Source organism: Rhinolophus sinicus, linkage group LG06 (genome assembly GCF_036562045.2).
Source record: "Rhinolophus sinicus isolate RSC01 linkage group LG06, ASM3656204v1, whole genome shotgun sequence".
Classification (NCBI taxonomy): domain Eukaryota; kingdom Metazoa; phylum Chordata; class Mammalia; order Chiroptera; family Rhinolophidae; genus Rhinolophus; species Rhinolophus sinicus.
In genome coordinates, this window is record NC_133756.1 from 163,591,734 (window position 1) to 163,609,412 (window position 17,679).

General features: G+C 46.7%; 1 protein-coding gene across 7 annotated transcripts in view; it reads left to right on the top strand.

Annotated features, from left to right (window-relative positions):
• PPFIA1 (PTPRF interacting protein alpha 1) overlaps positions 1-17,679 on the top strand; it is an 83,556-nt gene that overhangs the window by 21,374 nt on the left and 44,503 nt on the right. For all 7 annotated transcript variants that reach the window (XM_074336869.1, XM_074336871.1, XM_074336873.1 and 4 more), the window contains 6 exons: positions 12,493-12,594; positions 12,940-13,104; positions 13,520-13,594; positions 13,959-14,060; positions 14,276-14,497; positions 16,674-16,820. In XM_074336869.1, coding sequence (XP_074192970.1) covers positions 12,493-12,594; positions 12,940-13,104; positions 13,520-13,594; positions 13,959-14,060; positions 14,276-14,497; positions 16,674-16,820 — 813 coding nt within the window. The remainder of the gene's footprint in view (positions 1-12,492; positions 12,595-12,939; positions 13,105-13,519; positions 13,595-13,958; positions 14,061-14,275; positions 14,498-16,673; positions 16,821-17,679) is intronic.

The following is a 17,679-nucleotide window of genomic DNA, read 5'->3' on the forward strand; positions in this document are numbered from 1 at the left end:
TTTATTTAGTACGCCGTAATTTATAACATCAGACGCACTGAGAATTAAATCACATAACCCCTTGACCCAGCAGGTCCCGTTTCTAGGTGTATACCTTAGAGCAATCCAGTACGTCCTTTTTGTAATATTTTAAATTACAGTCTTTGATATCATAAAATGATATTCATTAAAAACTACCTAAACACATGATTTTAGAAAATCAATACAATACCCTCATTATAAAATAAAAAATGAAGTTAGTTTACAGTAAAATATTTTGTTATGTAAATATTTGGGCATGACTACGCTAGAAGACCTAAGCAGATGTTGTACCTGCTGCTGGTGAGTGAGTGAGTTTAAGAGTAGCTGGTCAGAAGGCATTCTATGGAAATATACAGGAACATAGAAGAAGAGGTGGCCACTGTATAAAAATATGTTAGGATAAGTGAAAACAGACCAGTCTTATTGGTACTTGGTGAGAGAAAAAGAAGTAACTGGAACCGAAAGAAGGCTAGCACGCCATTCCTATTACAGACTGTCAAGTGGAGAAATGAGGAAGCATATTTTCACAAATGAACTCAGCCTGCTTTGCAAGTGAAATGTCGGAATAATTTAATTCCCTTGGTCGGAGAGGGCTGGGGGAGTGACAGCGTGTTGCAGAGAACATACTGCCTTTTGAACTCTCACCAAGTACCCAGGCGTGCATTCCGTCTTCAGCATATAAAAAGATTTTGGAGGGGCCGGCCCGGTGGCTCAGACGGTTAGAGCTCCGTGCTCTTAACTCCAAAGGCTGCCGGTTTGATTCCCACATGGGCCAGTGGGCTCTCAACCACAAGGTTGCCGGTTCAATTCCTCGAGTCCTGCAAGGGATGGTGGGCTCTGTCCCCTGCAACTAAGATTGAACACGGCACCTTGAGCTGAGCTGCCTCCCGGATGGCTCAGTTGGTTGGAGTGCATCCTCTCAACCACAAGGTTGCCAGTTCAATTCCTTGAGTCCCGCAAGGGATGGTGGGCAGCGCCCCCTGCAACTAAAATTGAACACAGCACCTTGAGCTGAGCTACCACTGAGCTCCCGGATGGCTCAGTTGTTTGGAGTGCGTCCTCTCAACCACAAGGCTGCCGGTTCAATTCCCACAAGGGATGGTGGGTTGTGCCCCCTGCAACTAGCAACGGCAACTGGACCTGGAGCTGAGCTGCGCCCTTCACAACTAAGACTGAAAGGACAACAACTTGAAGCTGAATGGTACCCTCCACAACTAAGATTGAAAGGACAACAACTTGACTTTGAAAAAAGAAGTCCTGGAAGTACACACTGTTCCCCAATAAAGTCCTGTTCCCCTTTCCCAATAAAATCTTTTAAAAAAAAAAGATTTTGGAGGCACATGTACGATAAGGGAATGGAGGATGGATACTAAAAAGAAAAATCAACACCCAAGTTTAGTAGCACACCAGGAGGGCAGGGCTCGGTATAAGGAGATAGGCGTTTCCGTGGATTGCTGGCCCCTGAGGGATGACTTAGCAGTATCTATTAAAATTACAGCTGTCCTTTGCCTCAGAAATTCTAAGATTTTTATCCTGCAGGTACAGGCACGTACAAGGTTATTTGTTGCCAAGTTGTTACAGCAAAAGATTAGAAGCACAAACGTAAATATCCGTCATAAGTGAATGATAAAGAAATGACGGCTGTTGTGTTACAGATGCACTCAATGCAGCTACTATTAAAAAAGGGAGAGGACATTATGAACTGATACAGAAATGTCTTCCGGTTGTATCCTTAACTGAGGAAAAGCAAGTGCAAATGAATTTATTTATGGGTTTATACAGAGGGTGCCAAAAAATGTACACACATTTTAAGAAAGGAAAGCTATCAAAATTGTAATAACATATACCGATAGCAAAAGATGAATACAAGTCACGTTTGACTTCTGCAATGACAAGAGGTGCTCAAAGTGGTTCCCATCACTGTCCGGACACTTCTGATGACAACGAACTACGGCTTGAGCAACGCTGACCAGAGTGTCCACTTGTGTACATTTTTTTGCCACCCCCACCCCCCCGTATATGCATAAAAAGCTGGGTGAACAGGAAACCCGTAACTTAGTTACCTGTTGTGAGGAAGCACAGGAGAATTGTCTATGTACCTTTATTACCGTTTTTAAAAACAATCTTTAAAAGGCTTGGGGGGAAAGCTCTGTCCCAAGCCCCTTTCCGTTGCTGCCACCCTTACTGTTTTTTAAAAGTTTGTTATGGCTAAAACATCTCCTTGGAAGTACAGATTTTACCCTATTCCTGATGATGGCTTTGGACTATCAGCGTCAGACAGGCGGTTTCTGGTCTCATACTTTAGGGATAGTTTCTTCATGATTCAGTAATTTCTTGTCACATGTATGCATCTAGGAAATGAAATACTTGAAAACGAAAATATTTTTTACTCCAGCAAGAATGAGTCATGCCAGAAATCACATACTTTATTGGGAAGTTTGAAACATAGTATAAATATAAACTGGACATTAATGTACTTTATGTTGTTTTCATTTTATTATTATGTAACATTTTTAATTTATCTGAAACTCTTTTAAGCTAATATTGTAATGTTAAAAAAAACCCTACCTAGAAGATTCTAGAATGCATCATTCCTATTTGAATAAAGGATTTCTGCCTTTGATTTTTTTATTTCATTGGTTTGATTCTCCCCCACGCCAGGCTCAGTTTAAAATGTTTAATTAGGGGCCGGCCCAGTGGCTCAGGCGGTTAGAGCTCCGTGCTCCTAACTCCGAAGGCTGCCGGTTCGATTCCCACATGGGCGAGTGGGCTCTCAACCACAAGGCTGCCAGTTCAACTCCTCGAGTCCCACAAGGGATGGTGGGTTCCGCCCCCTGCAACTAAGATTGAACACAGCACCTTGAGCTGAGCTGCCACTGAGCTCCCAGATGGTTCAGTTGGTTGGAGTGCATCCTCTCAACCACAAGGTTACCATTTCGACTCCCGCAAGGGATGGTGGGCTGTGCCCCCTGCAACTAGAAAACGGCAACTGGACCTGGAGCTGAGCTGCGCCCTCCACAACTAAGACTGAAAGGACAACAACTTGAAGCTGAACAGCACCCTCCACAACTAAGATTGAAAGGACAACAACTTGACTTGGAAAAAAGTCCTGGAAGTACACACTGTTCCCCAATAAAGTCCTGTTCCCCCTCCCCAATAAAATCTTAAAAAAAAAAAAAAAAAAATGTTTAATTAGAATGTTGTTGCCTGCGAATATTTCACTAATACTACATATACATTTACTTATGAAATGTATGAACTATACATTCATACTAAAATTTCAAGTTGTTTTGAAATATACATGTGCATTCATATTTTAGATTGTCTTGACTAATTGTAAGAATTTGTGTTTACTGAAATTCTAACGACAACCAGAACCAATTAAGTTTGCTCTTTAGCAGAAAGATAAAAATATGTGAAGCAAAACTTAAACATACTGCCCGGGAGAAAATCCCAGTTTTTGCGTAAAGGAAAAGCCTTCCCAAGAAGGAAGGCATACCAGCTCAGAGCCGGACACTTAGATTGGAGTTAGCAACAGGAATGGAACGCTTCGCTCGTGTATGTTGTGAAGCTACTCCTGGGTATGCCCAAAAGGAAAGAAAGCCTAAATCCACGTAAGAAACTTGTGCAGGAATGTTCACAGCAGCGTTATTCCCCCCGGCTGGAAGGGGAAGCTACCCAAGTGTCCGTCACTGATGAACAGATAGACAAAATGTGGAGTGGAATATTACTCAGCTGTAAAAAAGAATGAAGCTGGCACGTGCTGCAACAGGGACGAACCTGGTAAACATCACGCTGGGGGGAAAAATCCAGACACAGAAGGACAAATGTTGCATGATATCATTTATATGAAATGTCTAGAATAAGCAAATCCATAGAGACAGAGCAGATGGATGCCTGCCACGGGTGGGGGCAGGGTAACGGGGAGTGACTGCTAATGGGTCAGGGTTTCTTTTGGGAGGGGGTGTCCAAAATGTTCTGAAATTAGGCAGTGGTGATGGTAACACAACACTGTGACTATACTACAAACCACTGAATTGTACACTTGAAAATGGTTGAGACAGTGGATGTTATGCTAGTGACTTATCTCGGTAAGTATTTTAAAAATGAAAGAAAAGCAGGGTGGTCTCGTTTTTTATGAATTTGAATGACGTTAATTTAAAATAGTTTTGTAAAATATTCACATGAATATTTCAGTTATTCTGAGCTAATGCAGTTCTCGCAAGAATAAAAAAAAGTTAAATTGTCAAAATGACCAAATTTCAGAGTGGGCAGGCCAGGTTAATTGTCAGTTGTGTTTCTGTTACTACCACCTGGCAGTGCCCTTATGACTGGTGAACAGACCACGTCCTACAGTAAGGTTTTCAGGTTCAGCCTTAAATGACGCTGGTTTGGAACTGGACACACACAAAGTGCACCCTCCTTAGTTGCTAGGCCAAAACTTCACAAAGAGGCACAGGGTCTTTGTTTGTTTGTTTGTTTTTAAATAGAGTTTATTTTTTGGAGCAGTTTTGGTTTCACAGCAAAATTGAGGGGAAGGTGCCAAGATTTCCCAGGTACCCCGCCCCTCCCAGCTGGGACATGTGTTGCAGTCGATGGCCTGCACTGACACGTCATTGTCACCCGGAGCCCACAGTTTACACGAGGTCACATCTTGGTGTTGGACATTCTGTGTGTTTGGACAATTGTCTGAGGACACGTATCCACTATGACAGTGTCCTGCACTGTGTATCTCACGGCCCCAGGAATTCTCTGCGCCCCACGTGTTCACCCCTCCCCCAACCCTTAGCAACCACTGAGCTTTTCACTGTCTCCACAGTTTCGCCTTTTCCAGCATGTCCCTGAGGTAGTCACACATATGTGGCCCTTTTAGACTGGCTCCTCTCACTTAGTCACATGCATTTACGTTGCCTCCATGTCTCTCCATGGCTTGGGAGCTCTTTTTAGCGCTGAATAATTTCCACTGTCTGGATGGACCACAATCTATTGATCCACTCACCTGCTCGAAGGACACCTTGGTTTGCTAAAAATTGGACCGTTTCCATTGCTCTGTCACACTCCATGTCCCTACACTAAGAGCACAGGCTTTTTGCCTCCAGTGAAGCTTTATTCCCGTTCCAGCAGCAGGTTAGTGAAGATAATGAAAAGTAATTTAAGAATAAAACAGAACTACTGATGGAGATTCTAGGGAATAAAAGATGTAGAAATGTACTGTGGGATGACTAAGGAGAGAAGAGGAAGAGGCAGGAGAAGGGACAGGTCGGGAGCATGCGAGGGGGGGACCTGCTGGGAGCTGCGAGGAGAGGAGCGGATGGAACCACAGGATTAGCTTAAAATTTGCCTGATGGCGGGTTTTGATCCATAGTGTCTGCTTTGTATACTCTGAACCTTTTATCCAGATGGAAGCTTTTGTCCAGAAATGGTAAATATTGACATTTTTAAGCATTATGTGAAACTAAGTTCTTGAACTGATTTTAATGGTTAAATGTTATTTTCCCTCGTCTCAGTCCTAGAAAATGTCAAACAGAAACACAAACCTGTATTGCTCGGACTTACACTTTAAAATGAAAATATTTCAATGATGATTGTAGCTATTCATTTTCAAAAAGGACTTCAAACTTTAATTATAGTAAATAGAATGTCACTTTACACAAGTAGTATATTTAGCTTACGGTATCTTTTAAGCAAACACTTTTTCCTAAGGAGGAAAAAATTTAGATGCTGACACTTAGATTCCTGTGATGGTAATAGAGTAGATCATTGTACATATTTGGGTGTTGTTCAGGCTGTACTGGGTTTTTTTGCAATAATAATACAAACACAGTACACATTCGAACATGCTTTTGGAATCTTAAACTTTGGAATTTCCTGTCTAATGTTTATCTAAACTCCTCAGTTTAAATTTACTTTGATACTTTTCAGTTGTTGAATTCTTTTGAGCAAAGAGAGGTTTTTCTTTAAGGAGTAAAAATAATTGTTAAGTTCTATAAATTTGTTTTCTACCAAAGCCAGTGTAGGATATCATAGAATGTTTTGGGCTGTTACATTTATTGTCAGAAACACTTAGAGTTGACCAAAATGATGGGAATGAAATATACTTTTTTCATTGGTATATGAAGATGGTTTGGACTGTTTAGAAAAACTTAAAGGAACTGTTGAGAAAGACATTGCTTCTGGTGATGAAAGGGTTAAAGGAAAATCAAGGCAATGGGAATATGGAATAAGGGGCTTGTAAGTGAAAATGGGGCTCCACGGGGATCCTTTCTGTTTCCAAGATGTGAGTGTAATAACTAACTCCTTGTTGCTAGTGTGTGTGAGTGAGGATGCACGGCGCCCCCCGCCCCCAAGTGTTCACCCCATTATGCTCTGGCTGGTACTTCAAGTAAAGGCAGTGAAATGTGTTCCCGGCAGGTGGTAAGGCTCTTAAAAACACAACACTGATACTCAACCTTCCGGGACCTTCAGTCCTGCGACCCTACCCTTCTCATGTCTCCCCTACTTCCTCACCCCCCTGAAGTTCCCTGGTCCGTGATCACCACAGCCTTGCAAGCCCTTCAGCTTCCTCGCCTCTTTCCATCATCAGACGTATCTGCGGAAACCGGTACCCAGTGAGTGAGTCCATTCTCCGTCCACGTTCGTGACCGAGTGACCTGAAGTGGACCCGCACGCTGGCACCGTGGTGTGACTGGCTGGCCTCCCACCACCCCTGTCTTCGGATGGCTTTTTCATTCCTTCTCGTCCCCCTCCCCAGTGTTCCTCGCCTGTCCCCAAGCCCGTCCCCAACCGAATGCAGAGTCCTTTGTTTTCTCAGTGACATGGAAGGAACCGGGAGCGGACTTCCATAAATTCCCACCGCACGTCTACCTACGTGTGTCTGTATCCGTGCCGGCGTTCGGCTGCCTTTTCTCCTCCTGTGGGCGAACCATGTGCTTCCGGGAAAGGCCCCTCTGCACGGACCCCGTTAGGCAGGCGCTCTCAGCCACTCACAGCGGTGACTGTCGGTTGCCACCTCTGCCCCGGCTTCTCGCCCTCAGCGTGCAGACGTGTCTCCTCCTACAGAAGGTGCTTCTTGGCCCATGTCTGCTGTAGCTGCTGCCCTGGTTCCCTTCCTGCTTTTACTGCACAGTTTCTGGGAAGAATTTCTGTGCAATCACTCACTGCTCTACGCCTGCTCCTCCCATTCTCCCCCCCCCACCCCCGCCCCATTCTCTACTGAGCTGCGTAGTCAGCCTTTTGGCCCCAGCACTGCTCCCTGGGGTTGTCACGTCCCCGCTGACCGCCATGTCAGCTGACTTCGTTCACTGGTGTCATGTGATGTGCTTGGTCGTCCTGCCACGATGTGCTCCTGCCTGCCGCCCACCCCAGGCTCCTGTCCTGTGCCCTCGTCCCCCAGCCGCCCAGCGTTACCTCGCCACCGGGCCTGCACCTCGTGTCTTCCTCTCTGCATCAGGGCCTCGTTGCCTGGCGTGGAGTAGAGCTGATCCCCGACTTCCGCCGGCGTTCCCAAGAACTCCAGACTGGGAACTGCAGTTGTCTACTTGATACTGCGGCTTGAATGTCTAATAATGTCTCAAATTAAGTGTGTTCAGAACTGGGCTTTTAGATCTCCCTTCAAAATGTGTTCTTCCCGCTGTCGCGCCCTTCTCAGAAAACGGTGACTCCATCCTTCACTCGCTCCTTCCTGCCAGTATCCCCAGCGTCGTCCTGGCCTTGTTCTCGGATCTGCTCAGCCTGTCCGCAGATCCTGTTGGCTCCACTTGCTGTCACACACGTGCAGAAGCTGCCCTGGGCTTGCCGGCTTCATGCAGCACCTGGCCGGCCTCCCGCTTCGGGCCTCACCCTCGGACAGGCTCTTCTGAGCACAGTGTGCAGGGCGGCCTTCTGCGACCGATGACGGTCTCAGCCCGGGGGGTGGCGCATAGTGGGCGCTCGGGTTTTGAGAACGCTTTCTTGGTCTCCAGCTCCTAGTACTGGTCTTAATTCAGACCCTACTCCTCCCTGGGGTTATCGCTGTAGACTCGTCGCTGGCTCTCTTGCTCCCCTCTCCAGCCCAGCGTCGGCGGCGCCCCAGGGCCTTTCGTGTGTCCCGCGGACCCACTTCGAGCACATATTTGTACCCGGCACTGCCTGGGACTTGCAGTTCTGTGCGCTCCCTGGTCAGGCCTCTCAGCGTCTGTAGATAGAAACCCCCAGAGCCTTCAGGATGCTGTCGGGCTCCCCACTGGTGCACACGGCAGTACGGTCCTGCCCCTCACTGCCAGCCTTGCTGTCCTTCCTGCACATGGCCCTGCCCCCGCCGCTCGCGCCGGCTCCCTGAGCACATGCCTTCAGGCTTTTGTGCAGATGGCCGGTTCCTCTTCGGGATTCACCCCAGGGGCCATCTCCGTGGGTGAATCTGGGTCAGCGCGCTCACCTCCGCTCCCCTGGCAGTACCTCCCGAGCGCACTGAGCACCCTGGGGTCATGGCCAGCTTGTCGGGCTGCCCTGTGGGAGCGCCCCGAGGGCGGCCAGGCTCTCCTTGGCCCCAGCCCTACGGCTTGTGCAGCTGCTGCCTGAGTGAGCTGACTTCAGTCAGGACGGCGGCGTAAACTGATGCTTCGCTGCATTGCTTTTCCTCACGCAGCATGAAAGATAGAATTTAAACAGGGAAGCAAATACACCAAATCATAGAGCAGAGCCAGGCCCTGAAAAGAGAAGGAAAACAGAGCCCTTCAGCACAGAAACGAGAGGACCGTGATAAGCAGGCGTGGGTGAGGCTCTGTAGGCCCGCGGATAGGGCCTGACGTGTTCAGTGCAGTTAGAACTCCCTCTTTGAAGCTGGGGTTGGAGGAACGTCCGTCGCCTAAGGCCTCTGTCCCCCATACATTGGGGCTTTCTGGGAAGTGTGGGCCTGGGGAGGCCAGGACACACCACCGAGGTGGCTCTCTTACCAGGATCTGCCGTGGAACCAGGCAGCAGGAGCCCTGAGTCCCCGTGGGAACCTAGTTCTGGCCTGAGGCCTTCGGGGGCGACCGTGGGACACTAGGAGGGGGGAGTGCCAACCACAAAACCTAGTCAGGAAGAGCCGGGAGCCTGGCCCCCATCTGGAGATTGGTCACACAGAGCCGTCGCCCAGGGTACAGTCCTCACCTCAGAGAACGTTTACCGGTCGGTCTGCTCCTTGTGTATAGTCTGGGGCAGCTGTCAGTGTAAGCGTTCAAACGAGCAAGGCATCGTACAACAGGACAGACAGGAGTTGAGCAGGAAGGCATGACACACACAGTCTGAAATCTAGTGAATGAGAAAGATACTGGCCAGCATGATAAACTTGGGACTGGACACAATCAGTGAGTTGGCGGTTTCCTCATAGAACTGACCCAGATGGCAACACAAGGGGGACAGAGTGATCAGGTGAGTCAGGCCCTGGATGCCTGGGGCCAGCCCCCCGCCACCCGTCACGTGCGTCAAAGCTGCCTTTCCACTTGGGCTAGTTGCAGGCAGGTTTCTTTCACCTGCAGCAGACAATATTTTCTGGTACGAGATCCATAATGAGACGCCAATCTGTCGTTAATGTTAGGCATTCGGTGATCGAGCGTCCACACAAGTTACTTCCCAGAGGAGATGCGTATTAGAGAGTTCAGTGTGATTAATATTGTCACACAGGAAAGAAATCTCTGAACGTCAGGAAGGAAAATGAATTGGATGGGAGAACACAGAAAGGAGACGTGTTCCGGGAAGCCCATTTCTGAATGCTGCCTGCTTGGGCTCTGAAGATGGTTCACACTTGACAGGATCTTTGTCAGGTTTTAGACACACTGGGATTGTTTCCATTAGTGTTACTGGAATCTGTTTGTGTTTGCAGGTCTGCACGGAAACCCCGGAGCAAAGCGTCGTCCTTAGTCTTGAGCTAATCTTATGCTCTCGGGAGCAGCCTTGTGTGTGTGTGTGTAAATTGTGGTAAAATACAGTTGATCCCTGAACAGCACAGGAGTTGGGCTGCCGACCACCCTCACAGTTCAATCTCCAGGCGACTACAGCCGGCCCTTGAGCAACAAGGTCTGAACTGAACGGGTCAGGTGAAATAGTCCACATATGAGTGGGCCTGCACAGTTCAAACCATGTTGTTCGGCGGTCAGCTGTATCCTAACGTAACAGTTACCCTTTAAAACAGAGTATTGAGTGGCTGCGTGACCCCATCAGCCTGTGACGCGGCTCCCCAGGGTGGTGCAGCTCTGGGCATGCCCCGTTACCCGAGTGACAGTGACACTGCACTGGTAGGGCTCTCCCACTCCTTCCCTGACCACACCCGCTGTTAAACCCCACTGATTGCCAGCCAAGTGCTCCGCTGTCTTCAACAATGCCCTGGGGTACACATTTCTGTACAAAGAATCCTGTCAGGAGTTGTGGCCGAGGTGAGTGCTGGAAATTTGTTCTGATCCTGGAAGGGTCCACGGAGCTGCCTTCCTCTGGGGTTCTTTCCTGCAGACTGGCCAGCCTGCAGTGTAGACCGCGTCCTCTTTCGGTCAATAAGTTTCCTCCCAGCTGCCCTTCCCCGCAGCCTCCACTGTTCCTGAGAGCGCGTCCTTAGCGTCCACTTGGCCCTGAAGTCGGTTCCTTTGGGAAGAGATCAGGCGCTTCTCTAAAACAGGGCTCTGGAGCTGGGGTAGGGACAAGGGCCAGCTCCTCTGAGTGACACCCCTGCTCTAGGAGCTGAGCCCTCGGTGAGGGTGGGGGTGGGGTGGGCAGCAGCAGCTGGGGGTCCTCTGCAGCCGGGGAATCACTGCCGTAGGGAGCAGGGGCGGACGATCAGCGCTCCGGAGCTTCCGTTTCTTGATGGGGGTTGGGCTGCCCAGCGAGCCCCCACCTCTCCACCAGGGGACCAAGATGACACCTGCTGCGGTCCTGCTCCTCCCAGGAAGAGACCCTCTGCCTGGGTTCGGGGGGGGGGGGTGCCCAGGGGCCCTGTGTTCTTGTTGCGGGGTAAGGTGAGGGGAACCTGTTCCCGGCTGCAGCCTCTGCCTCTGGAGTAGAGCCCCACCTGCCTGAGCTGGCGTGCGGGTGGGTGCGAGGGGGCCGTCTTGGTTCAGATACCACAGCCTTTTGCCCTTATCAGCCTTCACAGATTTTCTTGAATAGGTGTTTCTTCATTTGTTGTTTGCTCTTAGGATCGTCAGAGGCTTTGAATAGTTGTGAGTTTTTTAAAATGTAGTTTTCACCAGTTTCACTGGGGTTAGCCGAGGTCCTCATGCTGTCAGCTGGAAGTTGATCACCCACAATCGAGGATTCTTGAGGAGGAAATACTAGTTTAGAAGAGAAATTCGATGAAGTGACCATTAGCTTCCTCTATCCGTGTCAGTGTTTTCAAGTGTCCTTTAAGATCTCTGTAAATTATCTGCTTCCCCCAAAATGAGAACATTCAGGGAAAAATACGTATTTGAATTTTACTCTCTTCCACTGCTGCTTCTGATCACCACGGCCGAGTGTTCCGATTCTGTAATGGCTCACATAGGCTTTCTAAGCCTGGGAAGTCAGATTCTGATACGTGGTGAAGTTAACTTGGGCTTGCAAAGGGTTAGTTTACGAATGAACTTGAATACACCACCTGTTTATAAACTGATTTTCTAGCATTACCTACATCAGCCACTTTTCTTATTTTGAATGTCAGCTTGATTATTTCTGAAGTGTACCTGTATGCCTTCCTTTGTCCTCTAAAGAGAAAAGCTTACGGTGAAATGGTGGCAGATGATTTCAGTCGTTTCAGAAGGGTTTTGCGCCGTTGAAACCTGACAGGAGGCAGGAGAACAGTCCATTTCCTGTGACGCAGCTCATGGCCGTGTTCATGTGCGGCCGTCACATTGCAGTCAGGACGAGCCCAGAGTGGGGCTGCAGGTCTGGCTTCACTCTGCTCGGTGATGTCCTCTGGAGGCTTTCCCACTTGGCTAAAGAAGTAAGTCTTCTCAAGCTTCCCCTTTCTACAGAAGGCTTAGCATTTGTGAAAAGCCCATTTTATGTAGTTGACTTTGAACCAATTACTCAGGCTAACAGGTTGGCCTGGGGGTACCAGCAGCCTTTTCCCGGGGCGCCCCATAGCCTTGCGGACCTCCCCCGAGGAGAATCAGCTTAGTCAGAGAAGGAGGCTGCGTACAGGGTTGTGGCCTTCTCGGACTCTTAGTTTGCTCTCTCCAGTGCTTCTAGGTCACGTGTCTGCTAGTCAGCTGAAAATGTCTTTATCCACTTGGCGTCAGGATCCACGTTCAGAAGAATGCCTAGAACTTCCCTGGATCCTGAGAAGGCGGGCTGGCCATGTGTCAGGGCTCAGGTGGCGGGGGGCAGGTGGTCTGAGTTAAGGTAGCAGGTGGTCTTAGGCTGGTGGCTCGCCCTCCTTTCTCTGCAGGGTCAGAGGCCTCTACAGCTGCGGGTGCCTTTGTGTCAGGGCGGAAGAGGCCTGATGAGAGTCTGTCCTAAGGGATCTTTCTCTGTTCTGTTTTCTAGGAATTCGCAGCACTTACTAAAGAACTCAATGTATGCCGGGAACAGCTCCTTGAAAGGGAAGAAGAAATTGCTGAACTGAAAGCAGAAAGAAACAACACCAGGGTTAGTTGGTGCATTCTTGTCGTTTGACGTTTCCTCGGGGTCACTGTTGGGGTCAGTGTTGCCGGCCGTCTTTAAACTCAAGAGACCATCCACTCTGGTTTTAAACACAATTGCAGCGTTTTCCCACTGACTCGACTGTGACTGATCAGTTGAGCGTTCTCATACCTTGCTTGAAATTCATGGTGAGAATGAGTGATATTTTAACATTAGGGGTGGTGGGTTCTGAAACTCTAGACTGAAAGGGAGTCAGACTGCTTTCAGCGTGAGATGGAAGGCAGTTGTTTGCCCCAGAATCACATGTGCAAGGGAAAGTGTCCCGTAAACGTGTTCTCCCTTTCCTTGCAGCTGCTGTTAGAACATTTGGAATGCCTCGTGTCCAGGCACGAGCGGTCTCTCAGGATGACAGTGGTGAAGAGGCAGGCGCAGTCCCCAGCGGGCGTGTCCAGCGAGGTGGAAGTACTGAAAGCTCTCAAGTCGTTATTCGAGCACCACAAAGCTCTGGATGAAAAGGTGCCGGTGCCACGGAGTCGCTCTGGGTTGGAACATGGGCCGTGTTGCTGGGCGGGCGTCAAGTTTGTTGGTGCAGCTTTAGTTTACTTTTAGTAGCTTTTTGAATTCTTATAAAGAAATTTTTCCTGTAAGAAGACAGAGTTCTGTATAGGTAAAAGTAGTAGTTGGCATAAATGTCTTAAAATTTATTATATTCTGTAAATTGATTTGTCATTAAGCATTGGGTGATATAATCTATTTAGGGGGAAGATTGTTCTCAAACTTAAGATTTAAAGCTATGAACAAGGCATGTTCTTGACATTAGCATCAGTGAAAGACAGTGAGGTTCTGTTTTGTTACACTGGTGGTGTATTAGGGTGGCTGTACGGTAAGAACTAAATAAACACATATACAGACTCAGCCCTTTTATTTTCAGGTGAGAGAGCGGCTACGAGTAGCACTTGAAAGGTGTAGTTTGTTAGAAGAAGAATTAGGTGCCACACACAAAGAGGTAAGCTCAATAAATCATCATATAGTTTGAATTGAGGGTTTTTAATTTTATCCATTAATTTAAAAAAAATTATGGAGGCTGTAGTAGTGGATTATCAGCTGTTATTTGTCTTTCTGATGTAGGACACACTCCACTGGGTCATTTTAATGACTAGTAAACTAGACTTTCATTTGCAAGTCGCAGAATCTCTTAAGTCCCCATTTGTCCAATAGATAATAAATTCTGATTTTAATAACCTGGTTATATTCAGGATGGATAACATCACTATATAGATTCTTCTTATGCTATGTTTACAGTTATGTTTTTCCAAAAGGAGTTTTGCTGTCTTATTTCTTGACTCTCATACTCGACTTTTTGGTTTTAGCTAATGATTCTTAAAGAACAGAATAATCAGAAAAAAACACTGACAGATGGGGTGCTGGACATAAACCATGAACAAGAAAATACGCCGAGCACGAATGGAAAGGCAAGTCCTTTCTCCCTCTTTTTCTAATTCCTGGGTCCACAGTCCACGTGCGCGACTGTCTGGGAAACTTGCCACAGCCTGTTTGGACCTCGAGTGGTCATGACTGTGTGTCGTCCAAAAGATTGCACCAATTAATTTTGATTCTCCCTGTTTCCCAGAAGTGCCTTCTTTCCTAGCCCCCCAAACAGCTGTTTAAGAATGTGTTTCCCCATCAGAGATCTTCGGATGGTTCGTTAAGCCATGAGGAAGACCTCGCCAAAGTCATCGAGCTACAGGAGGTCATTGATAAGCAGTCACGGGAGCAGAGCCAGATGAAGGAGCGTCTGGCTGCCCTCTCCGGTCGTGTGACCGAGCTGGAAGAAGACCTGGACACCGCGAGGAAAGACCTCATCAAATCTGAGGAAGTGAACACAAAACTGCAGCGAGATGTTCGTGAAGTGAGTGAGAAGAGCAGCTGCAGTGCTGTCACTGAGTTGAATGTTTGGGGTGTTTTGGTCTGATGGTTTTGCTCATTTTGTCCCTGACTCCCTCAGTTGCTTTCAACCTTTGCGAGATCGTGTAAGTTAACAGCAAAATGGAATAGTGCTGTGAGACTGACAGGCCACCTCCCATTTTGTGGCGCAGTCTCCCTTCCCCGAGGTCTTTAAAGGTGGACACCTGGTCCTGCTGGTCCCTCGGACTGGCGGCCACAGAATGGACATGCAGCCACCTTTCTGGCTGAGCTGCTGTGTGACTGTCATGCCCTCCCTGCTTTGTGGATTCCTCGTTCCTATGAGTTCTCGGCTGTCTGAGTTTATGCTTCGTATGCTCAGATTTCCGTCTCCTGCACACTTAAGCAAGGCAGTGTTGACATCTGTTGTCTGCTAGTTCAGTTAAAGTGGTGTGACCACCGTCCATTGACCGTTCAGGGAGCGAGCGTCATTGGTGGTCTAGTCTTCTGACGTCCTACTCCTTGAAGGAATTAATAATGATATTGAATATTGGTGGTCACACAAATAGTGGAGTGGAGTTTGCTCACTCTTGGGTCGTCAGGGTCACGCTGAAAAAAAATGTAGAAATGCACTCATTTCTGGCACACGATGTGTATCTATAAGGATGTATGAGCAACTCTGTAACTGTCATAAAAACCAATGACAGCTGATACTTTTCTGTGGCACCTCCTCCTGTCGCGTTAACCTGTCCACTGTAAACAAAACAAAACACCCCCCAACGCCCTCCCCCATGAGACCATGTCAGACAGAACCTCTCAGGAAGACCCTTTCAGACCTTGAGCGTGTACGTGGACCAGGTGTGCTTTCTGTTTAGTAGCTCAGTGAGGCTGATTTGTGTAAGAATTCAAAACAAAGCACAATATTTGCATGTATAGTAAAACCTGTTTAGTTACATGATTCTTTGGCAAGAGGAGATTATTTATATGGCAAAGTTTAATATGCAGAGAATTTTGAAATTCTTATTTTAAGACCCATCACTTTTTTTTTTTTTTTTTTGGCGTCAGAACACAAAGCACCCAGTTAAACTTGAATTTCAGATAAACAACAGATTTTTTTTTTAGTATAAGTATGTCCCAAATATTGCATGAGATAACTACAGAATTACTTGTTTATCCGAAATGCAGCCGTAACTTCGCAGGTTTTATTTTTTTTTAAGTTTTTTTTATAGTTTTTAATTAGTTTTAGGTGTACAAAATAATGTACTAGTTAGATGTTTATACCCCTCACAAAGTGATACAGGACACATCCCTTTTAATATTAAGACTTCTCTAGCATTAGTTACTTAGTAAACAGGGAGGTGCACTTGGCTGGTTTCAGTGTTTGATACTATGTGATATAACTTTGTTACGAAATTAGGCTTTAGGAGGTCAAACTTTGACTTCGGTTTCCATTGTTAGTATTATCACTTTAATTTTGTGGTAATTGGATAAGATTTCATCCAACTGTTATCCAAGAAAAAGACAGTGAGGTTCCACTATTGTGTCCCTTGAGGGGCCACGCCCTGTCCTGTGTGAATCTGCTTGTATCGTGACGCCAACAGTGGCATCTTCGTTGCAAAGACCTTCACGTGGAATTCTAGCAGCGCTGGGCTATTTTATTATACACAGTTTTTAAAATACAGTTGTACCTCAGTTTTCGAACGTCTCCGTTGGCGAACATTTCAGTTTACGAACGCCGTAACCCAGAAGTAAGTGCTTCAGTTTTCAAACACGCCTCAGAAGTCAAACGTGTCATGCGGCTTCCGCTGAGTGCAAGATCCTGAGGCCGAGCTGTCGGCTGTCTTCGAATGTTTCAGAACTCGAACGGTCTTCCGGAATGGATCACGTTCGAAAACATAATACGACTGTATTATGTAGAAAAGGCCAAGCTTGGTTAACTGTGGCCAGACATAGTATTAAGACAGATGAGTCTTTGCTAATAGTATTTCGGTGCATATTTATGTGCGAGGCAGGCGTGTTTCGTTCACACTGGAGAACATTGGCCTCTCTAGCAGCGTAGTTTTGGGAACACTAATTTTATATTGGATTTGAAAACTAGGATTTAGTCCAGTTTTTTTCTCTCTTAAGTATACTAAAGTGTTCTATATTATTTACCTTTTTTCCCTCTGAAATACCTAACGTAGGCCATGGCCCAGAAGGAAGACATGGAGGAGAGAATCACTACCCTTGAGAAACGCTACCTCGCAGCACAGCGTGAAGCCACCTCTGTGCACGACCTTAATGATAAACTTGAAAATGAAATTGCTAATAAAGACTCCATGCATCGACAGGTAGTGGTTCTTATGGAACTTTGTCAGGCTTTGCCTGATACAGTTAAAGACCTTTTTCCTGTGATTTTCATGGTGGAAATCAAGTCCAAATGTAAAGTTTGTATGATGTTAAACGGTTATATTTGAAAGTGGGGGTTACTTCAACGGACAAGTTTTAATCATGTAGCATTTTCTATAACCATTTTGTGGAGCTACACTCCTTGATTCTTTCTTGTGTTTTGTTTTGTTTTAACTGAACGTTAATTTGTTGCTTGTCAACTTTTTTACCAAGTGAGCAGAGAGTAGCAGAGAACTTCAAGGCAGTTGGCTGGCTACTTGTTAATAGCTGGGCTCAGTGTAATTAGAGGAAAACGCAGAAACGCGATCTGTGGTAAGCCATCACTGCAGCGCTTTCTCTGCCGTCTCAGCTAATCCCGAGTCACGTGGGAAAACCAGATCCAGCTTCTTGAAAATGCAGTGAGTTTGTCTGTTAGGGTATAGAGTGTATCGTTAGACCCAAAAGAAAAATGAAAAATAAAATACTAGGAAGCTGTTGTAATTACGTTGTGGAAGGATGTTTAAGGGCAGGTAAGATGCGCACAGTGGTGACGTTAAAAGGCAGCTCACAAACTTCTACGTACGACATTTTCTGAGGGGTTTAAGGCATAGCATGTTGTGTGACGTTTATACACAGTTATATGCACACAGGAACAAGGAGAAAGCTGCATATAAACAAATACTAACCTCTCAGGAGCCTGAACTTACAGATGATTTCTAAATTTTCTTTAAAAAAAAAAATCTTTTGGCTACATTTTCTACATTGAAGTTTTTCTAGAGTAAGGATTTTTTAAAAAGAATAATCACATGTTTACAAAAATAA